The sequence below is a fragment of the Rhinopithecus bieti genome, unplaced genomic scaffold (assembly GCF_001698545.2).
Source record: "Rhinopithecus bieti isolate Rb0 unplaced genomic scaffold, ASM169854v2 scaffold_5216, whole genome shotgun sequence".
NCBI lineage: Eukaryota > Metazoa > Chordata > Mammalia > Primates > Cercopithecidae > Rhinopithecus > Rhinopithecus bieti.
In genome coordinates this window covers 713,400-729,941 of record NW_016805021.1, presented here as the reverse complement: position 1 = coordinate 729,941, position 16,542 = coordinate 713,400, and the positions used below count along the sequence as shown (strand labels likewise).

The 16,542-nt window shown below is 38.6% G+C and overlaps 1 protein-coding gene across 1 annotated transcript in view; it reads right to left on the bottom strand.

The window, feature by feature from the left end:
• Positions 1 to 4,128: 4,128 nt before the first annotated feature.
• JMY (junction mediating and regulatory protein, p53 cofactor) overlaps positions 4,129 to 16,542 on the bottom strand; it is a 91,416-nt gene continuing 79,002 nt past the window's right edge. The window contains 3 exon segments of the mRNA XM_017870893.1: positions 4,129 to 9,627; positions 14,872 to 15,182; positions 16,327 to 16,542. Coding sequence (XP_017726382.1) covers positions 14,875 to 15,182; positions 16,327 to 16,542 — 524 coding nt within the window. The 3' untranslated portion in view covers positions 4,129 to 9,627; positions 14,872 to 14,874.

The following is a 16,542-nucleotide window of genomic DNA, read 5'->3' as shown; positions in this document are numbered from 1 at the left end:
CAGCTGATTCTTACATTTTTTAGTAGAGATGGGGTTTCGCCATGTTGGCCAGGCTGGTCTCGAACTCCTGACCTCAGGTGATCGGCTCGCCTCAGCCTCCCAGAGTGCTGGGATTACAGGTGTAAGCCACCGCACCTGGCCTCTAAAAAGTTTTAAGAATAACCATATGATTAATTCCTGCTATACTTCCCTTCCATTGAAAAACGTTTACAAACAATATAAGGTTTCTTGTGGAGTTTTCCAATCTCTCGCCAGTCTTATTACACAAAACATCTGTTGATGCACTTGGGGATGAATAACCTTTCAGTTGTTCTTGGTATTAAACAGTTCTTTCTGACAGAAGTTGGCCAGTATATGTAATTGCTTAAGGCTTTTCCTTAAAACCATATTTTCCTCATAAACTTGCAATGACTTGGTAAAAGCATTATTTCCCATTTCAATATAAAGGGCTCCAGATCACCGGAGGAATATGGCAAGACATTTACTGAGGATGGAAAGAGATCAAACTGACTGCGGTCACTGGAATGTTCTAGCTCTAGAAGCATGTAAATAGAAATTCCTAAGACTAAGGGAAAATTTCAGATACTACAGTTTTCAGAGGTATCACTGGAAGTGAGACAAATAACTGCTGAGGCATTGATGGGGATATATCCCTTCCCTTCCATTCCCTTCTCTTCTCCCTTCCCTTCTCCCTTCCCTTCTCCCTCCCCTCCTTTCCCCTCCCCTCTGTCCCTCCCCACCCCTACCCTTTTCTTTTCTTCTTTTTTTGAGATAGAGTCTTGCTCTGTCACCTAGGCTGGAGTACAGTGGTGCAATCTTGGCTCACTGCAACCTCCACCTCCCAGGTCCCAGCAATTCTCCTGCCTCAGCCTCCCAAATAGCTGGGATTACAGGCGTGCACCACCACACCTGGCTAATTTTTGTATTGTTAGTAGAGATGGGGTTTCACCATGTTGGCCGGGCTGGTCTCAAAACTCCTGACCTCGTGATCTGCCCGCCTTGACCTCCCAAAGTGCTGGGATTACAGGCGTGAGCCACCACACCTGGCTGGGATATATGTTTCTTACTCTCCCTGCAGAAATTACGTTGTGGGGACAGGATCTCAAATCTGGATGGGGGCCAATGGTTGAGCCCAAAACACTTCTAGTTGCCTCTGAAAAGATTTGTGCCTTTTTTCTGTGACTGAATTTAAATTTTACTTGAAGTCACATCTTGATGCCTTTTATCCTTTTGTTCTATCCTTCCTGAACATTTTTATTGACCAAGAGTTTCTATAATCCATCTCAAAAAACTCAAGTCAGGTTTTAGCCTAGAATCAAGAGCTCTTCTCAAAACAATCTGAACTTGGAAAGCTGAGCACTAGTTGGACCTTACAGGTTAAGAGTGAAGTTGACAATGCCATGGGAAGTCATGGAGAGGCTTTGAGGCATAGCTCTCTGCCATTTCATAGTTGTCTCCTTGGACAATTTCATCACCAACTGCTTTTCTCCTCCCTCAAATGAGGATTAGTAACATTTATAGAATTTTTGTGAAGATTAAAGAAGATGCTGTAATACTTCCTTTCCCATCTTAGCTCTTATTCTTATAATGTTCTCATTAAGAACATAGGGAGGGTCAGACACGCACTGCCCATGTGCTTTCCACATTAATACTCAATGGGTAGAAGTGAGACATTGTTGAGATAGGGAAGAGAGGCATTTCAGGCAGACATGTGCAGGTGGAAAGAATGGGATGAGCAAATGAAATGCAGATACTGGGGGGAAAGATTGGAAAGGAGACCAATGTATACCCACAAAAAGCCCTGTAGCATCAGCACATTTCTCTTAGCCAGTGTGGAGGCAGGAAGTCTAGGACACTACTGAATGCAGGGCAAGGACTAGCCATGGAAGTAGTGACAGGGAAGAGCTTGAAATCAGAAAGGTGCTCAGTGGACTGAGTATATGGAATCATTCACAGCAATAGTCAATAGCAGATTGAGGTGGCAGGAAAAAGGCAAGAGGAAGATGTGGTTAGATGATAGATATGTATGGCCAACGTAGATGAATTAATGGGCCAGGTTAAGCAGTTGACGATTAGCCAAGTTCAGAGAATCATGACAGCACACAACTCGTGAGCAAAAGGATCTTGTGAATGGGCAAATTTATTGGTAGAGATTTGGAAATGTTAACAGTGAAGAACAAAGTTCCTGGTGAGCAAGTGTTGAGGTCTCTGTGGAAGGGTAGTCTCTTATGTATCCATGTAGTAACTTGGCAGAGGGATAGAGGGCTATGAAATATGGTTACACTTTTTTATCAATCCGTTTAACAGTGGGAATGTAATTGCATATTGGTATGTTTGCACCAAAGGATTTTAAACATCTCCAAATAGCTTCCTGTGCCAAAGAATTCACAAGGATTGTACCCAGCTTATGGAACTCAGCAAGCTCAGGATAATGGACAGAGTCACAAAGAACTAAGAAATTTCAGCGAGGCCTGTTATTTCCAAAATAGGTTTTCACCTGTCTTAGTAAAGGTGAATAACCTGAGACATTTTGCAGAAAGTCCTTTCCTAAGCCAACTGTATCGTGGTTCCACAAAGATTATTCTACAGTCCTGTACCTAAGTTTAATTCAAGAGGTAGATGTTATTCTATCAGTTTGGCTAAAGTTCCTCTATTGAGCCCATTCTTCAGGCCGTCTAGTCATCAGAAACCTCTGGTTAATTTCAAATTTACATTTGTAGAGGGAATACACATCAGAAGGCCCTTCCTTGGAAGAAAGTTCTCATATCTTATTACCTAATCCAGGAGCTGGAAGTAAGTTTCAAAGCTCATCCTGTTAAACCCATCGTGTTTTTTCTTGAGACAGAGTCTCGCTCTGCCACCCAGGCTGGAGTGCAGTGGTGCAATCTTGGCTCACTCCAACCTGACTCCAGGGCTCAAGTAATCCTCCCACCTCAGCCTCCTTGAATAGCTGGGACCACAGGCATGCACCACCAGGGCCTGGCTAATTTTTGTGTTATTAGTAGTGTTGGGGTTTCACCATGTTGGCCAGGCTGATCTCAAACTCCTGAGCTCAGGTGATCAGCCCGCCTCAGCTCCCGAAGTGTTGGGATTACAGGCATGAGCCATCATGCCCGGCCAACCCATCATTTTGTAAATGACTACATCCAGGCACATACCTCCTTGGTTCATGGTACAGGCTGTTCAAGGGGCTTAGCTAATGTCAAAACGAAACAAATTAGTCATGTAGGGACTAGAGAGTCATGATAATTTTTAAATTGGCAACAAAAGTTTCATTAACTAAGGGGAAAAAACTGGCCAGGACTGCCCAGGGTAGAAACGGGAACTGGAGCCCTTCCAGATTCCCTTCCTTTGAGAACTAAGTCCCTTAAAGCAGTGGCCCCCAACCTTTTTGGCACCAGGGTCTGGTTTTGTGGAAGACAATTTGTCAACAGGACAAGGCTGGGGTGGGGAGTGGTTTTGGGATGAAACTGTCCTACCTCAGATAATCAGGTGTTAGTCTCCTAAGGAGGACGCAACTTGGATGCCTCACGGGCACAGTTCACAAGAGGGTTCATGCTCCTCCGAGATTCTAATGCCCCTGCTGATGTGACAGGAGGTGAAGTTCAGGTGGCAATGCTCGCTAGCCGCTGCTCACCTCCTGCTGTGTGGCCCGGGTCCTAACAGGCCATGGACTGGTACAGGTCCGTGGCCCAGGGATTGAGGACCCTGACTTAAATGACTTGAATGTGTGTTTCTTGTGTGTTATGGGGGGGTGTATCAAGTCAACATCAGGTAAGGCTATCTGCTGGGCTCTAGTTAATCTACTTCCATGTTTCAGTGTAAAGCCTAATCCCTGCCTCTCCCCACCCCCATTTAAAAATTTTCCAATTTGGAAGTCAGCACTTCCAAACTTTGTGAATATTTACAAACTGAGAAAGTTCATTAATAGCACAAAGAAGGTTGCCATCAAAATAACGTCATAACAAACAGCACTCAGGAAGCGGCAGAAATACAGGCATGGATAGTCTCTGGATCCTGTTCTCCATGTTATAACTTGTCATAACAGACATACAACTTGCTATGGTCCTTCTATTTCAAATGAAGTGAAAATATGTACCACTGAAATTTTAAACAAACAAAATCAGGTTTAATTCAAATAAATATCCTTTATTAAAGAAAAAGAGGAATATTGTTAAAAGCACCAAAACTGTAGGTTGTTACATTGCATGTACAAGAGAAAGGTGATTGCAATACTTGGTGTACAAGTACTTAACTCTGAAGTCGTGTAAAAAACATGAAATACAAAGCAATACAATTACAATGCAGAAAAGTTGCGCTAAAGAGCAAAAGGCAATGGTCAAAACAATTACTGGAGATTTCATGGTATTGCTATAAATGCTTGTTTTTTTCCTTTGTACTTTTAATACTTTAGAATGTTAATTGAACATATTTAAGTATTGTAAATTTGCAAGAGGTGGCATTTACAATACACTGTGCACACTGTCCATTTAATGTAATGGTATTAAAGCCATCCTTACAAGCCAAGCACAAGTGCTAGTGTTTTGCTTCTATCTTTTATTATATTGCACAAAGCTAGTAAATGTTGAATCAGTTTTCCATTAAAATTTTCATTTACCCAGAACCGATAAAAATCATGGCAGTCTCCTTAGCCCTAATGGACAATTAATTATTCATGCAAAATAATGTGCAGCCTTCCATTTTTCATTAACTACATAGTATGGTTTCATACTTGGAAAGACATACAATACAATAAGAACTTCAATGAGACAATGGAGATTCTGTCAAAGCTAAAAGAGTCAGAAGTCATTGTATGGGTTGCATCATTTACCCCTCTTGGTTCACAAATGAAGGAAAAATGCCACCTAGTGATTTTGCAGACTTCTTAAAACCAATATCATTAGTATTGGGAAAAGCTGGAATAACTTGTTACACCCTTTGATAGCTACCCATAGAACATGCAAGTAAAAAAAAAAAAATCCCCAAATTTCCCTTTCAAGGTCTTTCCTACCCACCAACTCCCCAAATTTAGCCACTCTTAGTGTACCTAATTAATTAAAACAACAAAAAATACCAGCTAAAAACAAAACTTTCCCCTAACCCGCAAAACAAATGACTGCTTTGAGATTCAGTGTGAAATAACATTCATCAATTATTTAACAAGTCAACCTCAGAGGTATTTTCTGTACATGCCCCTTACAGTGGCATAATGTCTCTGCAGAAGGGGGAGACAGTATAAATTTGGAATTCAATCAATTAAATCCTACAATTGCCAAGTTGTACATTTACTGTGGGCAAAACATAGAAAACTTTACAATAAACACATCTTGAGAATAACCCAATGAGGAAACTTTTCATACATTCACACACACAAATGCACACACTCACCGAATCCAGACTCCCTCCCGCCTTTACAAACACTTTGCTTACATAACACAGTTTAGGCAGCAATATAAACTCACTTTGTAGGAAAACTTTTAAATTACACTATATCGGATAAAAAATACCATTGCTTCATTTTACAAAGCAATTAAGCAGTGACCCTTCTTAATGTGCTTTAACTAAAGAGCACTTTGCAGCAAAGTTCAGAAATTACTCAATTGTTCAGTAGCACTAATAGATGCAACATGCTCTAACAGTAAGGTGCTTCCACTTTCTCACCCCTCTTCCATCTGAAATAAATCTTGCTGGTCACTCCTCTAAGCATAGCTCTTTTTCTATGCTAAACAGTAAGTGGGAAATAGAATCTGTTTAAAATGCACACTTAGTTTTTTGTTACCATTTACATTTAGTGCAATAATTAGGTAAAACTTAAGGTTTCTGCTTTCATTATCAAATGGCTGCATTTTAACAATGTGCCTGCAACAGTTTTGAAATGTCTTACAGCTGTTCAGTTTTTACAAGTAACCTGGTAAAGTGTATGAAATTTCAACTCCCTGATAGAGGCCTTAAGGACCCAATAGTACTTTTTACACATTGGTATGTGATGTTAAGTTTGTAATACTTCAATAATAAAGCTGAAAAAAGAAAACCCAAAAAACCTTGTATTTAGTGAACAAAAAGCTTTGCCTAGGCTAAAAGCATTGACTTAAATTTATACAAACACACTCATGTGACTGTAACTTAAAAATGGTGTCTTAGGGAATGTGTAAAATTAAATTGTATTAATTGTATACTGATCGCATCCCAGAGAATGCTGCCCATTAGTTTTTGTTTCACTGATTTAAGAATTTTAATTCTTAGTGTCTACAATGGACCAAGTATGCTTTGCAACTTGACACACATTCTGTGACAAAGTAGCCATGCCATGTGTTACCAAATATTACTACATAGTTCAACTTTGTGGAAACAATTGTTTTTCCTCATTACATAAAGTAAAAGTGCCGAAAATTATGTTCTGGTTTCGTGTTATGAGAAAAGCTCTATATTTCTATTCTCACTATTAGAGCTGTGTCTAGGAGTCTCCTTTTAAAAAATGCATTACAGAAATATTTCAGTTCCACAATGAAGAATTAAGGAATGATTGTTTTTATGCTGCTCACAAACTCAATAAGCCTATACAATACAAGCAAAACCATTATTCATCTTTTAAAAGATCCTTTTTAGCCAGGCATTCCTCATACTGCTGTAATCTACACAAGGATTTGCAATCATTAAGAATACCTTTCTTACACATGCTACATTGGTTATAATTTTGGGTGCATTAGGAGCCATTTGAAATTGACAGTCAAGTGGGCAGTAACAATCTCAAAACATCCCAAACTCATTTACTTGTTTTCCCTGTTTTAAATGCATTGCAGTTGAGACCAGATTGGCAAATTAACTTCTAAATTGATTCAGCATAAGCCAACAGCTGCTTGTGGATATAGAAATCATATATTAACAGAAATGTAAGTGTCAAATATTTTGAAGCACATAAAAAGTATGGACGAGTTTGGAACTGGAAATGTGAGCATCTAAAGTACCATCATAACTAAATATACACATATGTAGTATTAAGGCCAAAGATCCTCATTTTATTAGAGGCAAGAAAAAAGGGCATTTAACCAGGTTTACATAATTTTTGTTAGGTTCTGAAGCTACCTTAAGATTAACAGGAGGGTTCCACTGGTAATGTCATCTTGATGGACAAGTAGACTCTAGTTATTTGAAATTTTATTATCATTCGTGAGTAACTCCAAAGGTTTCTGACCTGCAATCATTTGAAATTGTGTAGAAGCAGGAACCTGCACCTTAAGGCAAGGAAATGGGTGTGTTGGAAAGTTATTTACAAGAGAATGGGCATAGCTGGCTGCCAACAATACTCTGCTTTAACCTCCTTCTCTTCCAAGTGTGAGGTGACTCTCATGGAGCACTGTAACAGGATGGGTTGAGAGAATTGTAGATGCATCCATGAGGCTGAGTGGAGTTCTGTACACCCTCCACCCTCCAGTCTTTGCTAGAGACCTACTATTACAGCACATTCTGGAAGACAGACCACAGGACACATGTATAAATGAGCCTATTTTATAATAGAATCCCAAAACTAAAAGGGTAGCAAATTCCCTCTCAAGATATGAACGTTCCAGGGTTTTTGGTTAAATTAACACTACATGTGTCTATATTTTTCTGAATTTGAATAAATGAAGAAAAGTAATGAACAAGCACCCAAAGAACTGGATATATGAAATGTTGACACATGGGTACATAAAAATTGGATAGCATAAAACTGATACATGATTTTGTAAAGGTTTGCAAATTTGCTTTAACTTTTTCAAATATATTAATATAACCAATCACTCTTTGGGTTAAGAAATATGCTTTAATATTTTACCAAGGGCAAACAGGACACTATCACCACTCCCATGATGTTGAAGTTTCCATATTACATCTGTATTTCTAATCTTTCCAGACAAGATGTGGGAGTAGTGTGGGAACTAAAACCAATGTATTACGAAGATGCTGCAGAGAAGCTCCCAGTCTCATCAATAAATGTATTACTAACATTTAAATAAAAGATTTTGTCAGGCTGGGCACAGAGGCTCACGCCTGTAATCCTAGCACTTTAGGAGGCCGAGGCCGGCAGCTTGATTTCAGAAGTTCAAGACCAGCGTGGGCAACGTGGCAAAACCCTGTCTCTACAAAAAATACAAAAATTAGCTGGGTCATGGTGGCATGTGCCTGTTTTGTTTTGAAATAATAAAAAAATTTTCTTACATAACCTGTTGCCAGAAAATTTTCTCCCTAATTATTTTCAAGAAAACACTTTAAAATAACAAAGGTGTGAGCATTTCTTTTTTCTCCAGGAATACCAATTCATATACAATCTGGGCTTTTGCTCCAGTACTGCTTTCTGGGTTTAGGCCCGAGAATTGTCTTAAAAGAAATAAAGTTCTTTTTGGTATTTTATTTCTTAACTCCCTCCACAGACAGGCTAAGATCTGCTTATGCACAATTGTATGTACAGGGTACTGCACACTGAGTCCAACGATCTACATGTATTCAAGTCCACGACAATCCTGCTGACAATCCGGAACATATCAATGTGTCCTTCAGGACTCCATCGCAGCCAAAATCAGCACCTAAAGCTGTGTATAAGTGTAAAATTTTAGTGACAATAACAAAGGCATTCTCCCAAAATTCCATTCAGTGCATGTGAAGATGGTGAAATGCCAGCCATGGAGACTTGTCTGCTTGTCTACTTCTATCTTTGTAGAGCACATGCTTTTCACTGTGGAGCATAAAATAAAACTTAAAATGGTGGTTTGTAAAAGAGTTAAGATCTGTATCCCTATTACTGAACCTTGATTTTGATTCTCAATAGGAAAGTCATGTCAGTCATAGCAATCAAGCAATAGTTCACACAAAATAAAAATAATTTGAAATATTATCAAAGTATTGCCTCCCATAAGCAAGGATGCACATAAAATTCAAACTATTATAAATTCAGAAATATGAAGAGTGATTTAAAAGCATGGAAACTTCAAAACCTTACAAAGTATAAGACTCCTAAAAATATGCCATGTTAAATGTATCATGTTGTGAACATATTAATAGATGTATCTCCATGCAGCTTTTCAGATATTGCTGAACATCTTTATGAAAAATCCTTTGGAAATGAGTAATGTGGACATTTCAGGTGTATTTCCATCTGATTTTAATTCCTGACTTACAGCTATCATGATTAACTTTTTCAGAGTGTCACAGTATTTAACATAAGCTGATATGGAAGAAGCTATTTTTTCAGATGACTTTTCAGTGCACCGAAAGATGGTTCGCAAAGCAGTCCCAATACAGCTCACCGCAGATCTCAACCCAGTGTTCTTCCAACTAAGCCCTAGCTTAACTGGCCATTACATGGATGTAAATAGGTGGATGGAAGGAGAATGTGCTTAAAAAACAGAAATCTCCAGAAGGCCTTTTCTTCATTGCAGTCAGGAACATTGCACATGTAAAATTCATGTTAACCATCATCTACTGGAATGACTGGAAAGTGATAACCTGCCAATTGTGCTTCCTTTCTTCACACCACTGAACCAATGCACTTTGGATCTAATGTTATCCAACTGAGGAACCAAGTGCTTAAACTGTTATTTTCCAAAAGAATCAGAACCAATCTTGAATGATATTTTTCTTCTGTTATGTCACCTGTTTACAAACAAAATAATACAGACCATTAAAAAAAGATGACCCTTTAAAGATACAGTGTATTTACGTTCCCTCAAAAGTATACAAAAGACATTTTTTACAAAAGGCCATGACTGTATTCTTAAAGCAGCAAAATGAAAACAAAATAATCTAAATACAGATTTTGATCACGTTTAAAAGACCCTTAGATTTTCATTTTATTCTTTTACTCTAACACTGTATCAAAACTATATACTAAAAGGTAAATTCAGTCTAAACTATTTGCCTCATAAACTGCTAGTAGAGTAAGAACAATTAAATGGTGTCTTTAAAATGCAGTAGAAACTGTTTTTGTTAGACTGACATTTAGAGGACAGGATTAATACCAGTCTTTAAACGGATACTTCACTTGGGCATTTTATTGAAAAGTGTTGTGCTTAAGATCTATGGGGCTTATCCACAGTACAGGAGCATTTATATAAAAGACACACTCATCAGATAAAAGCTGACAGGAACATGAATAAAGTACCAACTTAATACAGCTCTGCTTTTCTAATACTGTAGCTACATGTGGCTAATGAGCACTTGATATGTGTCTAGTGTGACTGATTTAGTTTGATTTAAATCCAGTTTGATTTAAAAATCTAAAACAGTAAATAGTATTTTTCCATTAAATACAATTGTACTGTTTTGGTAGGACATTTCTCGTTAAGAATCAAATACTTAGCATTCAAATTGAGATGTGCTACTAGTATATACAAAAACTACACTGAATTTTGAAGATTTAATATGAAAAAAAAGAAATAGAAAGCCATGTCCTAGGTTTTTAATGTTGATTGTGTGTTGAAGGATATTACTTTGGCTACATTGTGTCAAATAAAATATTACAAACATCAATTTCACATGTTCCTTTTCATTTTTGATGTGACTAGTGGACATTTTAAAATTACATGTCTCAAACTATATTTCTTTTGAACTGCACTGCTATAGTTACTTTAGAAGACTCCTACAGGGGCCCAGCACAGTGGCTCAGGCCTGTAATCCCAGCACTTTGGGAAGCTGAGGAGGGTGGATCAGTTGAGGTCAGGAGTTCGAAACCAGTCTGGCCAACATGGTGAAACCCGTCTCTACTAAAACTTCAAAAAAATTAGCTGGGCACGGTGGTGCACCTGTAATCCCAGCTTGAACCTGGGAGATGGAGATTGCAGTGAGCCGATATGGCGCCACTGCACTCCAACCTGGCTGACACAGTGAGACTCCGTCTCGGAAAAAAAAAAAGAAGACTCTCACAGGAAACAAACTAGAAGCTTATTTATTTATTGAGCCAGGTTTCCTCCTGCCTCATCCTCCCAAGTAGTTGGGACTACAGGTGTGAGCCACCATGCCCAGCTACTTTTTGTGTTTTTGGTGGAGATGTGTTTTGTCATGTTGCCAGGCTGGTCTTGAACTCCTGGGCTGAAATCATCCACCCACCCCCAGCCTCCCAAAGTGCTGCAGAATTACAGGCCTGCAACTTAAAAGTCCACACCCAGCCTGAAACTTATTTTAAATCTCTATGTAATTACACACATTTTAAGAAATTTCCTTGAACACGACTATGGCTATCTCTGGAAAGAGAAGAGTTTCAGAGAGGAATGAACAGGGCAAAACAAGGGACCTGTATTACCTACTTTATGAATATTCAAGAAATTACCTCTTAAAACAAAAGTATATAAGTACATTAATGACAAAATTACAATCAAGAAATCTGGCCAGGCACAGAAGCCTGTTAATCCCAGCACTTAGGGAGGCAGAAGCAGGCAGATCACCTGAGATCAGGAGTTCGAGACCAGCCTGGCCAACATGGTGAAACCCCGTCTCTACAAAAATATAAAAATTATCTGGGAGTAGTAACACACGCCTATAATCCCAGCTACTCAGGAGGTTGAGGCAGGAGAATTGCTTGAATCGTGAGGTGGAGGCTGCAGTGAGTTGAGATCACACCATTGCACTCCAGCTTGGGCAACAAGAGTAAAATTCCGTCTCAAAGAAAGAAAAAAAGAAAAAAAAAAAAAAAAAAAGATCTAATAAATTAATGGGAAATACAAATTGCAGTAAAGCCTTTTTAGCCATTTATAGATAAAAAGTTCACAGCCTTTCAGTCTCCACGATCACAAAGTAGTAATACACAGCTACTTCATCACTGCCTAATCAGTTCATACTAGTCTATGGTTTGCTTCTGGGGTAGTACACATTTAGTAAAGGGTGACTTTGCAGATTTCCAAGCTCATATAAGTGTTTCATCACTGTTTCTCTCTCAACATTGTACCACATATTCCAGCCATCAACAGTCTCCCACATACCCGAAAAAAGTTTTAAGCAATTTTCAAAGTGGTATACACCATGCACCATGTTCTTAACATCTGATACTAAAGCTAAATTAGTAGCCAGAAGCTATGAGTAACATCCCAGTCACTTGAGTATACAAAATGCTGATGCAATGTCTAGGGTTAGGCAGGATATGGTGGAATGGGAGAAGACAGTCAAGGATAGGCTGACTTGAGCAGCTGCTGGTGTGCTGTGAATGGGCCACTGTGGACCATCTGTAATGAAACAGCTAAACACACATTTATGTGAAGGTCCAGCTGTGGAATTAGTGCAAAGATGGCAGTTTTAGGCACAAGCTTAAGCAGCTTCCTGAGAAGCTACAGCAGAAGAAGATAACACATAGTAGCAAGAACTGTAAAGTGGGAGACAACCTACAAATATCCACTATGGAAGAGATTCCCAGTCAGACATACCTGAGAGTCTAGACATTCACACACTTATATGTGTGTGTGTGTGTGTGTGTGTGTGTGTGTATGTCTATCTATCTATCTATCTATCTATCCCTTTACAAAGCATAGTGGACATACGTATAAGCAAAAATAACTCGAAGTTACTTTGGGATCCAAAAACAGTAAGTCATACAAAGTGAGTGTTACATGTAACTATATACATAATGGAAAAAAGGCAGGATAATGCTACTACTGAATGTTGGCTGAATCATGGTAAATGTAATATTACCCTTTTTAAGTGATTGATTGATGCAGATGCTGATGGGGAGGGGTACAGTGTAGAGGTACTAGAGGAATGAACCCAAACCCAAAGGAACAGGTGAAACTGCTTTCAGTAATATTTTACCTAATATAACTAATAGAATTTTTCAATATGTAATCAATTGTTTAAAATATGACATACATTACATTTTTGTATTATGTCTTCAAAATCTAGATGTATACTTGCATATACATTAGATCTACTCAGAATTCTTTCTTTTGGGGCCAGGCATGGTGGCTCATACCTGTAATCCCAGCATTTTGGGAGGCTGAGGTGGGCAGATCATTTGAGGTCAGGAGTTTGAGACCAGCCTGGCTAAGATGGTGAAACCCTATCTCTACTAAAAATACAAAAAAAGAGCCGGGCGTCATGGCAGGCGCCTGTAATCCCAGCTACTCGGGAGGCTGAGGCACAAGATTCACTTGAACCCAGGAGGCGGAGCTTGCAGTGAGCCGAGATTGTGTCACTGCACTTTAGCCTGGGTGAGAGAGTGAGACCCTGTCAAAAAAAACATTTTTTTTTCTTTGTTGTTCTATTCAGGATTCTTAAGGACAGAATGTCCATTTTTAATAAGCTCCCCAAGTTAATTCTTATGATCAAACATGTTTTTTTAAGAATTATTATGCTAATTGGGGCAACCATAGGGAGACCCTGTCTCTACAAAAAAATAAAAAAATTAGCTCAGCACAGTGGCATGTGTCAGCTACTTGGGATGCTGGAGCCCAGAAGGTTGAGGCTGCAGTGAGCCATGAACGTGCCACTGCACTCCAGCCTGAGCAACAGAGAGAGACTGTGTCCTTAAAATAAAAAAAGAAATTCAACAAAAAGAATTCACAGGGCTAACACATAAATTAATTATTCCTTTACTTATTCCCTTCTAGGACTCGTCTTCCCACTTTGGTGAATGTTTGAAGCCCAGAGAAACATATTCCATCAAGAAAGAATAATAATTAATAGAACATGTTTGTATACTCTATACATTTTATACAAATTACAACATTTCAGTTACCACCGTTATAAATTCGATATACTATTTAATTTATACCATGTTATCTTTACTGATTTATATATGTGGTATAATCTGTGCCATATTACCCTATAATTAGCTTATTAAAATGTAGTCGACTATAGCTCTCTATTATATTAGGAGAATGCTACAGGTATAACCAAAGAGAATCTTAGTATGTACAGGAGTATTCATTAGATATGTAGGTAATTTTTATATAATGATACCTGCAAATTTATCTAGATAATACAGTAACTGTGACAGGTGTAAGTAGTTTTTTTAAGGGTTTAGAAAGTTAAATAATCAGACAATGCAACAATTTTTCCAGATTGATCTTAGAAAACTCCTTTGAGGTCAGCTAACATGACATCAAAATTGAGTATGCATAACAGTTTGTTACTGAAATACTTTGTCAGAAAAGCCTTTTCTTTAAAAAAACAAAAAAAAAAAAAGATTGATTTCTTTTTACAGACGGGTTATCGCTATATTGCCCAGGCTGGATTTGAACGCCTGGGCTCAAGAGATCCTCATGCCTCAGCCTCTGAGTAACTGGGACTACAGAAGCAAACCACTGAACCTGGAAAGCCTGTTCTTTGTTTTTTTCAGACTGAGTCTCACTTCTGTTGCCCAGGGCAGTGGTACGATCTCAGCTCACTGCAACCTCCACCTCCCGGGTTCAAGGGATTCTCTTGTCTCAGCCTCCCAAGTAGCTGGGATTACAGATTCCTGACACCACACCTGGCTAATTTTTGTATTTTTAGTAGAGAAGAGGTTTCACCATGTTGGCCAGGCTAGTCTTGAACTCCTGACCTCAAGTGATCTGCCTGCTTCGGCCTCCCAAAGTGCTAGGATTATAGGCGTGAGCCATCGTGCCAGGCCCTTTTCTGTTTTTTTTTTTTTTTTTTTTTTTTTTTAGGGCAAGAATGAGACTGTCACTTTACTTGTAATTACAGCTGTATGGCAGAAATTTTTAATGAGGAGGACATTTTAAAAAATCGTATTTACATAGCAATAATCATTACGTTTCTAGAAACTACAGAATTAAGTAAAACCTGAAGTTCACAAATTTGGGCTATAAAACAAACAATATGCCTCAGGCTCAATAAAAAATACCCCAAACCTCATCATCCGATTTAAAACCTGTATTACTGAATGCTACTAAAGACAATAGGGTCATTTACTTGTTAGTTCTCCCAGTCTGTGCAAGGCAAAGCCTCCTCTTCGTCCTCTGACTCTGGGGATGCTTCTTTAATTCTTCTAAGAGCTTCATGGATGCTCCGTGTTAGAGGGTCTGTATCGGGTAGAAGTGTGAAGGATTCTCTCAAAACATCCTTCTGTACCTTCTTCAATTTTACCCCTTTCCTTATTTGTGCCAAGATATTATTACTATCATCTTCATCAGGAAAAGGAGGCAGAGTTCGCTGTTCAACCTTTTTCAGATGAAAACTACCACGCTTCAAGGAGGCTAGCACCTCATCCATTGGTGAGCTCACTTTGGAAAATGAAACAGAAGAGTATTACAGTTAGGATTGCACTTAATTAGAATGAAACTGTATAACCTCTACTGTTTGCAACTGTGAAAGCAAAGGATGCTGAAACACCATCTACAAAACGGATCGTGAAATGTGTGCAGAAGGTGACCAGAACACAAGGGATCTAATTAGCCTTCTTTTTAGAAAATCCCAAGACCCAATCCATGGTGGGTACTATTGGTATTCCTATCATTTCCTATATGAGAGAAGTGACCAGACTGGGAACTGGGAGGTGGTCTTAGTAGTATTATGGGTGCGATTCCCAAAGGATTTCCATATTGCAGTTGCTCCACCCAAATTCAGTTACACGTTTTACTTTTAAAAATTACATTTTTGTTCATTATGGAGACTGTGCTTTTTTCATTTAGTTGTTTTACATGTGAAATCCTACTCAGATTATATCAAGAAATGTTTTATAGAATGGTCCTTCAGATTAAAATGTTAATAGACAAGTAATATGTAACATTTATATAATGTTCTCCCTGTGCAAAATGCAAATTCCTTAAAGGCAAAAGGCAAGGGTTATTCTCTGCTCTTTTTAGAAATAATTTTATTTGTGCTTGAATATCTCATAACAAAAAAAAAAGAAGAAAAAAAATAGTAACCTTATTGAGGTACATCTGTCACATTGTAAGCTGAACAGATCACTCCCTATTCTTCTCTGCTTCTTTATACAAATACACACAAGTCCTCAACAAATGTTACATGATCCTGCCAATGTCTTCCCTGTGGTGACAGTCCTGACCAGATAGCTTACCCTTTCTGATGAGTAATTTTTAAAAAATCTCAGGTTTAAATCAAATTTTTTTTCCCTAACACAAAAGGAGCCATCCATTATACATTACCAAACATGTATGTATCGCTTTAGAAGATGTTTTTAAAACATGCCTAACAGCTCAAGAAGGCATACATTTCTGTGTACTTTATGCATTTGTAGATGTGAGTTAATAAGAATTGTCCTCTAGTGTGACTTTGAAAACCTGTTTACTATCAAATAATGTTCAAAAATAAAATGTTTTAAGTTTTGCAACGTCAAAAAATACATAGTTTTTTACTATGCCTGATGTCATACAACAGATGGACCATGAAAATATCTTGCCGTACCTCTCCTCCTCTGCAAACCTTCAGCAGTCTTTCTGAGCTTCTTCCGTGCACTGACCAGCTGGCTGCTGTCAAAGAGGTGTGCTGAGGGGGCACTGGCTGACTTTGGGATCCTCTTTTCATTCCCCTCCTTTCTAGGCAGATCTTTCTCCAGTGTCTCTGGGCCATTGTCTTTAGCAATAGGCAGAGGTGGTGGTGGTGGGGGGGGAGGGGGAGGAG